We start from the raw sequence: 12,016 nt of genomic DNA, 5'->3' as shown, positions 1-12,016 counted from the left end.
CAGCTACGGTAACTTGCATTGTGTACAAAAGATCTCCTGTAGTTTCCACAACTAGAAAATCATTTTTGAATGACATGAGTCTGAGTAAATTATTTTAAGGTGAACTATTCCTTTAAATTATGCTTTAAACATGTGCCTCGTACAAGTATTTTTAGTGTGAGAAGCAGTCAATCTGTGACTGAACAGAATGGGGTCTCGTGTGAAGCAGTCAGAACACGTATCCCTCAGCGTTTCCTAAGCGTGCCATCTCGAGGTGTCCCTGAGGAGCAGAGATACACAGCCAGCTAATTAAACATAACACAAACCTATTGAAATGACAGTCCTGTCCTCTGTGCAATTAATTATTATGACAGCTGAGTTTCCCCAAACTGAGTCCTCCAACCAGTTTTAAATTTCAACCTATTTAAGCCTCATGAATATTTCATGTGTGCGGTGATCCTCATGTGCGGCGCATGGGCTTCACTACTCTTACTCTAACTGCTCGAGTGCACTCTGCAGGCTGCGTGCGCTGGGTTTTGCTGCTGTCATTGTAAATGGAAAAATAGTCTTGATGAGAACTCAGTTTATTTAGTCAGAAAGGTCCATTAAGTGAACTGCTATTATGAGTGTGTAAATGTATAGTTTTTCTTGTTTTCCGGATGGATGGATTGATGGACAGACTTTTGGATGGGTAGCTGGATGGAGGGATGGATAAATAGATAGACAAATTGATGGATGGATGGATGGATAGGTTGGTGGGTGGGTGGGTGGATGGATGGATAGATTGATGGACAGACTGATGGATGGGTAGATGGATGATGGGATGGATATATAGGCAGATGAATGAATGGGGGGGGGGGGTATCCATAAGCAGTCATAGTTTTGTATTCCAGATGGATGGATAGACTGATGGATGGGTAGCCGGATTGAGGCATGGATATATAGATGGACGAATTGATGGATGGATGCACTGATGAATGGATGGATGGATGGGTAGGTAGATGGAGTGATGGAATCATGGATGGATATATAGATAGATGAATTGATGATTGATTGAATGGGTGGATGATGGATGGATGGATGGATGGATGGATGGATGGATGGATGGATGGATGGATGGATGGATGGATGGATGGATGGATGGATATACATATAGATTGATGAGTGGATGGGTAGACTAATGGATGGATGGATATACAGATAGACAGATGGATGGAAGGATGGATATATAGATAGATGAATTAATAGATAGACAAATGGATGGATGAATTGATGATTGAATGGATGGATGGATGGATGGATGGATGGATGGATATACAGATAGATGGATGAGTGGATGGGTAGACTAGTGGATGGATGGATATACAGATAGACAGATGGAGGGAAGGATGGATATATAGATAGATGAATTAATAGATAGAGGGATGGATGGATGGATGGATGGATGGATGGATGGATGGATGGATGGATGGATGGATGGATGGATGGATGGATGGATGGATATACAGACAGACGGATGGATGGATGGAAGGAAGGATGGATATATAGATAGATGAATGAATAGATAGGATGGATGGATGGATGGATAGACAGATTAATGGATGGGTAGACTAATGGATGGATGGATGGATGGATATACAGATAGACGGATGGATGAATGGAAGGATGGATGGATATATAGATAGATTAAATAATAGATAGGATGATGGATGGATGGATGGATGGATGGATGGATGGATGGATGGATGGATGGATAGATGGATGAATGGATGGGTAGACTAATGGATGGATGGATGGATGGATATACAGATAGATGGATGAGTGGATGGGTAGACTAGTGGATGGATGGATGGATGGATGGATGGATATACAGATAGACAGATGGAGGGAAGGATGGATGGATATATGGCCATATAGATATATGAATTAATAGATAGACAGATGGATGGATGGATGGGTAGGTGGATGGAGTGATGCAAGAATGGATAAATAGATAGATGAATTGATGGATGGATGGATGGATGGATGGATGGATATACAGACAGACGGATGGAAGGAAGGATGGATGGATATATAGATAGATGAATGAATGAATAGATAGGATGGATGGATGGATGGATGGATGTATAAACTGATGGATAGATAGACGGATGAGTGGATGGATGGATGGACAGACGGATGGATGGATAGATGGATGGATGGACATACATTTATATAGATAGATAGACAGACAGACGGACAGATTTAAATTTTGTTCTTAGGACGGGTGAGGGCAAATCTGAGAGGGCAGTGCCAATCCTGGTCCCAGGATAATGACCTACTTAGTCTGAATATATAAACATGCCCTTAGTAGTTAAAACTGCAGTGCTGTCTGTTATGTGCAGCAGTTTAAAACTATTCATGAAACAGCCTCAGTTTCATCATTACAAGCAGTTGTAAAGTCCTTAGGGAAGGTTTCATATGAAAACAGCCATCAAGCTTAACAACACTGTATACCTCTGGGGAAGAGTCACATTGCATGCCCATTAAAGATTCAGCACACATTTTGAAACATCCTTGAAAGATACAGAAACGTGGAGGTATTGATTCTCAACGACACCAATAATCAAAGAATTCCTGCAGATGAAAGAACGATTGAGCGACGGGTGTTCAAAGGTTCTGATGATTTTTACTGTCACACTAATCCACTGAGAAGTAGAGACCAGATGCCAATATCATCATGAGGATCCGATCAATGGCGTTTAATTAATTCTGTGTTCAAAGTGCAAAGCCATCAGCTTTGCTTTCTAACTGAGCTAAAAGTGTCAGAATAGTCAAATTTCACTCTCAGTAATGAGTCACAAGCTCAAACAGATGACAGACTGATTGTAAACAGAATGGAAAGAGGGATGATAGCTCAGTTTCTAAACCATGTGAGTTGTCTTGCTGCCAAGTGACCGATTTGAAGTGCCCTACATAGCAACTCAACACACAAAATAGCGCTCTGCGTGCTATTTCAATTTATTTCAATGGTTTTCATGAGCATGTTGCTAAGCTAATGCTGCGATACTTTAATAAGCTTAAAAACACAATAATTTGGTAAAACAGTGGATTCTTGAGTTGATTAAAAAGCAAGTACATCGATGATCTACATTTCTCACGCCTCATCCACCATCTTGAACTGGAGAAAAAAATGTTAAATTAGCATTTATGCTAATAATAAAATGCAACAAACCAGGCATTTAGACATTGTTAGCCACTCATTTCAAGGTTGAAGAGAAACCCTCATATTAAAGAATTGTCTTTGCTCCTCAGGTTGGAGGGGACAGAAGATAAATTCCGGAACAGAGAGAGCAGGCCTGAAGATCTGCAAACAATAGCCGAACTGAAGGACATGGTGACCGAGAGAGAATCTTTGGTCAAGAAACTGGTGGTAAGAGCACTTTAAGAAGTGTGGCATGCTCATTCACAGTATCTCAGGTATTATTGTGAAATTCCTCAGCTGTGAATCTTGTTACACAAGACGAGGTATCCCACGGGTGCACCGTCCTGCTACATCCTGCTGAGATTAGCAGAGTCTCGCAAGACTGGAGGGAAAGATCTATTACAGGACAGACAATCCTGCTGAAAAGACCAGCTGAATCCTGCTCTACACACACCGCATTCTCTATGAATTGTATTCCTAAAACAGCGTTCCATGGCATCCATTTCTTGTATCTTTACCATTTTGACTGCATTAAAATTTAAATTTTAGCCTAGAAATCTAGACGCACCCTAGCCTGGCTCCGCCCTCCTACGTACTTCCGCTCAATTTTCATTTTCCTCCAGTACTCCGTCTGGGACTGCTGTATAGTCTTACGCCCGTTTCACACATACTGCGTCTGCAGTGCGTGTTGCGGTGCGTATGCGGTGCAGGAGCAGCAGGCGCTGTTGTGCTTTCATATATGCTGCGTTTGCAGCGCGCAACTGATCCGCGGTTGTATACCACAAACACAGCATTTATTCATTATTTTTTTATTTCAAATCCAAAAGTTGTTACTGAACATGGCTTGTCAGAATTGCAATTCTCTTTGTTTACACTTTCATAGATGTCACGTTTTAACGTAGTACATTTAAACAACGTTTTATTCAATTAATTACTTTATATTTTATAGCCTATACTTTAGATTTAGCTCACACAAAAACATTTAAATATTTTATAGTGCTTATATAGTTCTTATACTTATAGCCTATAAACATTTTAAATTAGAAACTTACAATAGGCTATATACAAAAACAGCCAACTCTCGTCTTTTCTTTCATTTTTAAACCCTTTTAAAAGCAGGTCATAAAGACCTTTGTTTTTCCACCTCCAGGAACGTACGCGCTCTCCATTATTTAATTTTTTTTTAGCCTAAATGCCAGGTAAGGTGTAGTTTCCTTGCTTTACCCGAGAGAAAAAAAGCCACGTGTTGACTTTGAAACAAAGTATATTTTAAATTATATGCATCTGTGGTAAAATTACTATATTTTCACGTCAGTACATGTTTATTTTAAAGCGAACAATGTGCTGTCACTTTAATTCCGCAGTGCAGCACAGCAAAAAATAGACTCGGTACGGAAACGATCGCCGGACTGCTGCAGACGCACCGCACCTGGAACGGACTGACGGACAGCATCCGCGCGCAGTGTGAAAGCTGTAATCCGTTAACATGGGTACGGAAAAAATTACGCACCGCATATGCACTGCAAACGGAGTATGTGTGAAACGGGCGTCTGGACATTTCATTCAGTAACATTAGGCACATTAGGTTTTGATTTATATAATGTTTAATGTTGATGATCACGTTATTTTACATATGCCTTTGCTTACATACGATCGCTTGGTTTTTTGCTTCTCCTTCACCTGTGTTTTAAACAGGAGATTCTGTACTCTTTCAGAAGATGCGTAATAGCATACCGTAATATACCTACGGCATAACAGTGAAAACACGGAAACTCCGAAAATTCTGTGTTTGGCGGGGAAGCGTTTTCTCACGAATAACGTAAAATTCCATGTTTGGCGGGGAAAGAGTTAAAAGCCATCTTTTTCCTGGTCTTCGCTTTTTCATTTAACATTGAAAATGGCTATTTAAAGGCTGAACAAGGACCAAGATTGGGCTCAAGTTCAGAAAGCCTCAAAATCCCCATTCACATCTGGTATTAACATCCATCTCAGGTGACATTTTGTGATCCGGTTGTCAGAAACGCAAGCTGTTGCACTAAAAGTAAAAGTGAGAGTAGTTTTGACGTTAAAACCAGGTAATTTCCTTTTTTTATATATATATATATAGCTGTTTGGCAGTATTCAATAATGTATGTGTGTACAGTACACACACAAATCTGCAAGAGCACTGGCTCTTCCGTGGAATGTGCCGCCTCAGTTCTTCTCGGTGTCCAGCTGTAATCCGTTAACATGGGTACGGAAAAAAATATGCACCGCATACGCACTGCAAACGGAGTATGTGTGAAACGGGCGTTAGGTTTTCTCCGAACAAATTTTTACCGGTCCAATCAGCGAACAGAGGGAGTGGCTGAGGACGATGACGCTGATGTTGTGCGCTAGTTTGAGTTGTAGTTCAGTAATGGCGGCGGAGAAAGATGCGAGCGAAGCCATTCATTCCGTTGTGGCACCGCTGCCGAATATCCAGCCGTTAAAGCCGGAGCAAGAACAATCTTTGCTGAGTTTTTTTGGAGGCCATGATGTTGTGTCCTGGGAAAAGTTTGATTTTCCAGCTCGCTCCGTTAGGGGTGAAGGAGTTGGCTGAAGCCCCGGTAAGTTAATTGTTTCTCGTGCGGTCGTAAGGCATTGCCATCATTTACAGGGGCTAGTCAGTGATTTTATTGCCGTCCGTCTCCCACCACCAGCATAAAATTCCCCGGCCAAATTACCTACTGTTTTAGATAAACACCAAGGTCGTGTGGTCATTTAATTGCTGTCCGAATCCACATCTCTGAGTTTTCAAGAATAGATCACTTCAAAATTCAGTGTTTATATCCTTTTTGACCACTGCAGAGCACCGTACGGCCACACTTCGCTGTCATTTGGATGCATTTCTAGACTTGTATTTCTTTAAATGCAGGCAAGTATTTTCAAGAGCAATATATTTCATCACGCTCAAAATAAAAGGCACAAACATTTGAATTGGGCCGTTATTTACAGCAGCATTTATTCTTATCACACCAAGCATATGATATTTTATTTACAGTATGTTATAGACCACGTGAGCAGTGAGCAGTTTTATCACTGAGGTGGCGTGCACAATCTGCACAGTTATTTTTACAGATTTCCATGTGAGGAAAAAAAGGCGACGGCGCATCCAGATTGGCACTGGGCAGATCCAATAGTTTTAAACTTCAACAGATTACCCGCCCTCAAGGAAGTAAACGCTTGTCAATGGAGAGTGGCCAGACTCTCTGTACATTACAAATGAAATGTACGAGAGTCTGGTAGGACCAGGCTAGACGCACCCTAGCGGCAGCAAATATAATTTGCAGCCAGGGCGTCTAGCAACTCTCCGTTGGCTTGCGAGCTGGAAAAACCAAATTCTAGCCGGGCGGGCTTAACATAATGACGGCAGAGTTATGGCGGTTCCGCGTGCTACTTGAAAACATAGGCTGAATCCGAAATCGCCCCCTATACCCTTAAATAGGGCACTATTTGAGGGGACAGTCATTTGTAGTGGTGACCGAAACCATAGTGGACGTAATCGAGTGCACTCATTCAATCCCACATTACACCACAATAACGAGTGTACAGCCGATGTACACACAGCGGCTGTCCGACTCGTTTTCATTCACTCCTTCAAGTGAACTGTATTAGTGGACTAAAGTAGGGAATAGTGATTGAGGGTTAAGGGGGCGATTTCGGATTACATTTACATTTGGCAAACGCTTTTATCCAAAGGGACAATCCCCCTGGAGCAACGTGGAGTAAAGTGCCTTGCTCAAGGACACACTGGTGGTGACCGCTGGGATAGAACCGGCAACCTTCTGCGTATCAGTTCAGTGAGGGCGCCAAAAGAGGCCGCTAATCTGCCTTCAAAAAAATATATTCAAGGCCTAGTCTCTATTTTAACCTGAAAATACTGCAATAATAAAAAAAAAAAAATTTTTAATAGAATTTTTTTATATATATATAATTTTCAATGGCAAAAATAGACCATAATTATTGCATAAATATAAAAAAATGCCATCAAATCATCTCAAAATACAAAATTAAAAAGAAAAATATTATTGAAGAAAAATAAATTGCATTGGTTTTACTGGGGTGGAGGAAGTTGAATTTTTAGGTGTCCGGTCACTTATGACCCGGAAGACGACCAATGCAACCCCTAAACGAAGAGCAGCAGAGGGTTAAGAAAGGAGGATGTGTTCAGAGTTAAGTTTAATCTATCAACTAGCTCCGCTTCACCTTCTTTGTTGCTCTGGTTGGTTGTAGCTCTATCCTATTGCGTGCAGAGGGAATTTGAAAGATAACCGTTTATCCCGCCCCTCGGATTGAGCCCTGCCAATGGTGTGTTCCCAGACCCAACATCTTAATGTGGGTCTGGCTTGTCAGGCTACTTCAGTTTATTAGCTGAACTGAACCAAAGCTGAAATGAAAATAACATGGATATGATTTGATATTAAAAAATATATAACTTTTATAGTTATATTTTCTTTGTTTTATGTCACAGAGTGGATGAGATATTTGACGAAAGTCAAGAAGGAAAAAAATATTATAAATGTCAAATGGGAGTTAAATGATGATGTCAATTCATTATGTAATTTATAGGGCCCTTTTTTAACAATCTGGGCACATGGTCTGAAGCACATGGCGCATGTGCACTCAGGGCGTGTCCAAATTACAATTACAATTACAATTTCAATCACGTGAACTAGAATTTATTTTAATAGAAGCTCATTATAAATTTTTTATTCATATATTTAAGCTTTCAAAACACTTTTGTGTGTTTATTGCACTTCATCAGATGTTCTAGAGACAAATGGCACTCCATGAAAATCATGAAAGCATCTACTTTTCTTTACAGGATGACAAAAAGTTCTACCAGCTGGAGCTTGTAAACAGAGAGACCAACTTCAACAAAATATTCAACACAAACCCCAATGTTGGTGTCATTAACCCTCTTGTCAAGGTAAGATTTCTTTTTGTACTCTACTATGTCCTTGTGTGTGGAGCTGGTAATTGGTTAGTTTGAGTGTGACATAGTGCTGTTCCAAAACCTAGTGATCTGATTAGGCTCCATTTTAGTGTGGATGCTGGCTGTTTGCATGGGATACACTCTTTTGAGAAAAAAAATTGCTTGGCAGAGCACAAAGAAATTGAAACGTGCATGTTTGTTGGTGCATACATGCGTTTCTAATGTATAGAGTGTAGACATTGAGGCAGTTCACTAAGTTTTGGAAATGACAGCAGTGTTGTAGGATCAATGCATTTCTCAATGGGGCTTGATAGTTCATCTTGAATGTCATTTCTTACACTGTATCCAAACCAGGGATGACACAAAAAGTGATAAATTATAAGTGTACTTTGCTAATCTGAGTTCCAAACCAGTGGTTACTTGCTTGTACAGTGAAATCTCAATGGTTCAATGTCGTGTTCTACAGCTGTATTTTAAACATCAAATATGCTCTGATGATTACTGTGAAAACTACTTAAGCAGAAGTGTTGTGCCTGGTTAGGATGCAGTGTTACTAGGGTGCAATAAAAGGCAATACAACATGCCAGACTGGAGTTCATTGGAAACACTGTTCTCTGGGAGCATGCCCAGACACACACACACACATTTATTAAAAGGTTTGTTCTCCCAAAAATGAATTTTCTGACATAATTTACTTACTCTCATGTGATTCCAAACCTATATGGAAAACAAGAGAATGTATTTTATTGTACTGGTTGATTTCTTCCATGCAATTGCAATGAATGGGGACTGAAGCAAAAAGGACACAAAACACTAGGGGTGTAGCAATACCTTCATGTAACGATTCGATACATATCACGATACTGAACTCACGATACGATATTATTGCGATACTCAAAGACATATGGTAAAAGGTTAACAGAAATGTACTGTTGATTTAAAATGCTAAATTTGGTATTACTTTGGGGGTGGAAATGAATAGGCTTGGACTTGGTGCTGGTAACACAATGCACAGGACAATGGTGACACCAGAATAAAAATATTAATGATTCTGAAGCTGAAAATACAGAATTATTTTACATGAATATGCTCTGTCACTGACTAGATATATTTAAAATAACGTAGGCCATTTTTTACTGACAACATAAGACATTTGGCATTATCAGGACCCACACATATCCCCCTATGCATTATTATACATTATATTCAGCATTATATAATTAGTAGTTATGTAGTACGGACAATAAAACTCTGTGAACTTGAATTTTTCCTCACACAGTAATTTTCATTTTGGGTGAACTATACACCATATATATTGTTTTGTCACTATCCACAATACATATTTATTGCGAAATATTGCGACACAATATATTGTAACACCCATAAAAAGTATAATAAAAGTAGTAAATACAATTTTAATTGCTCATATTTAGTACATATTATTTAAATACTAGTGCACTATATTTAAATAGTTCTGAAGCCATATGATATCTATTTTATTCTTATTTGTAAATTAAATTGTATTTTATTTTAATTGTGTACACTTGTTCGGCATGGAATACCACCAATACTACCCATGCTAAAATATTGTTGTATTTATTATAGTATTATTTATGTAGTGTTATAATACTTTTGAATGCGCTTTTAATTGTATATTTTTATTTTTTAGTTTAAGTCTTAGTAATTTTGTTTTGTAATTTTGTAATTTTTGTTTTTGTTTTATTATATAGCTTATTTTTATTTCAGCTGTATTCATTTTAGTACTTAAATTAGCACTTAATTTTTATTTATTTAATTTAGCCATGGCAACATTTTGTTTTACATCTGATATTCAGTTTATTTTATTTCAGCTTTAGTTCAACTAACAAAATTTTTTTAATAGTTTTATATTTCGTTTCTGATATTTTCATTGAATCTGAATATTTTGTTCTTGAATGGGTCTGATTCAGGAAGTTATTAGTGCGTAACATCTGTTTGTCTGTTCTTCATCTATCATATGAGTTCACACGAGTTGTATAGACTTCTTTTATGATTCTTTTATGGGCATGTTTTGATACCTAAAAGCTTGCAATTGCATAAAAAAGAGAGACCAGTACATTATTCAAGGGTTTGAAACAACACGAGGGTTAGGAAATGATTAACGAAATTTCCTTTTTTGAGTGAACCATCCCTTTAACTTCCTGTATTTCCAGAGTTTAAGAGGAAATTATGTTTGTTCCATACATCACAGCAGTTCCTGACCCAGTCTAAATGATGTCATTCTGTTTCACCAGATATTTCACTGTTGCCCTCATCTGTGTTCTATAACTTCCAAGTGTCAGTGATTACATGTGCATATATGTGTGTGTGTGTGTGTGTGTGTGTGTGTCGACGTGTGAGTGTCAGTGTCTCTCGTTCCTCCGCGTTCTCTTCCTGTTTAGACATCCAGTTCTTCTTTGCTTTCCAAGCCATTCTTTTTTCAGTCTGAAAATTTTCAACAGCCTCTTCCTCTGACACATCTCTTTCGACTCATTGATTTGATTGGCTGAGAGCGACTGATGCTTCCTCTGCTGAGTGTTGAGAGCTTGACTTTCGGTGGGACGTTTGTTAGGAAGCAATCATTAGGAGATCAAGAGAACTTCTTAAAAATGGAGCATCAAGCTCTCCCAACTTCCTTTTTTGTTTGCCTTTCTTGTCGTCCTATGTAGCAAAAGCGAAAGAACGACAAGTCAGCCACCCGATTCAGCACCTCGGCCAATCTTAGGGCCAATGTGGAGGCTTCGGGGACAGGGAGCGGCCAGCCCCAGCCCAACCGCCTCGAACCCATCCCCAACTCCCCCATTCACCAGCTGGAGCCTAACACGAGCAAACCCCTGCCCCCACCAACCCCTCTCACCGAACCCAAGAAATTGACGAGGTGAGGCGCACCTCATCACGGCAGACGCCTCGCTCTCTGCACCACAGGCCAGCGGACAAACACATCAGCACACTGAAAATGTACCGCCCACTCCTCACTCCTGACTTTTCTAGAGGCAGCTGTGGTATCCCTTTTATGTGCCAAGGAAATGCACACGGAAACTTCGGATGGTTTGCTTTGTGTTTGCGTCTCCCAGGCTCCTCTCTGCCTAACAGAGAGCGTGAAATCCAGAATTACGGCTCTGATCTCCTTCGAAACAAGTAATTAACTTTAATAATGAGTGTGCCGCCCTGGTCTCAGACTAGGTTCGTGTTAGAATTCCCGTTTGGATTGGTGCTATTTTTGGGGGGAATACTTTGAAGAATTTATGTTGCCAAGCAAAAAAATATATACTTTTTTTTTATTGTACTTTTGTAGTCGGTTCACTTGTTCGGAATGGAATACTACCATACTAAAAAATATTCTGTATGCATGGAATACCCTACTATATGTTGCAGTATACTATACACACACTATGCTGGGTACTGTATACCATAATGCAATGCTTTCGGTTTGGTCTTTCATTTCCACTGATGAATCAACCTGAACTACTTTTTAAACATTATTTTCTTAATAATTTCATTATCGATAGGACTGCTAAAGGTTATGACATTTTACACAAAATCAATGTTATTTTAGCATTATTTATATACTAAAATAGTATTTATTTTTAACTATCTTCAGTTTTCGTTAGTGCTGTCAAAATTAGCGCATTAACGCAAAATATTTAACGCAATTAACGCAGCATTCGTTTTTTTAGCGTTACATTTATATGATCACGCTCTTATTCATGCAAATGCTTTTAAACCATTCAAGCGCGACGAGTCAAAAGAGAACGCACTCTCTGTGAACGTTCTGGTTGCGTCTCAATCAGCTCCCTAGCTTCCTAGGTCGTGAATCAGTATTGTGTATGAATGTGGCCGACTCCCTGATCAGTGCCCTGACTTCTGAACTATAAGCC

General features: G+C 39.4%; 1 protein-coding gene across 2 annotated transcripts in view; it reads left to right on the top strand.

The window, feature by feature from the left end:
• The window catches only part of fam184ab (family with sequence similarity 184 member Ab), a 208,681-nt gene that overhangs the window by 183,854 nt on the left and 12,811 nt on the right, over positions 1-12,016 (top strand). The window contains exons 16-18 of one of the 2 annotated variants that reach the window (XM_079832089.1): positions 3,274-3,391; positions 8,010-8,114; positions 10,808-11,016. In XM_079832089.1, coding sequence (XP_079688215.1) covers positions 3,274-3,391; positions 8,010-8,114; positions 10,808-11,016 — 432 coding nt within the window. The remainder of the gene's footprint in view (positions 1-3,273; positions 3,392-8,009; positions 8,115-10,807; positions 11,017-12,016) is intronic. The other variant, XM_079832090.1, reaches the window with a different exon arrangement.

The sequence above is a fragment of the Gobio gobio genome, assembly GCF_949357685.1.
Source record: "Gobio gobio genome assembly, chromosome: 12".
Taxonomy (NCBI): domain Eukaryota; kingdom Metazoa; phylum Chordata; class Actinopteri; order Cypriniformes; family Gobionidae; genus Gobio; species Gobio gobio.
This window is presented reverse-complemented; position numbering and strand designations above follow the sequence as displayed.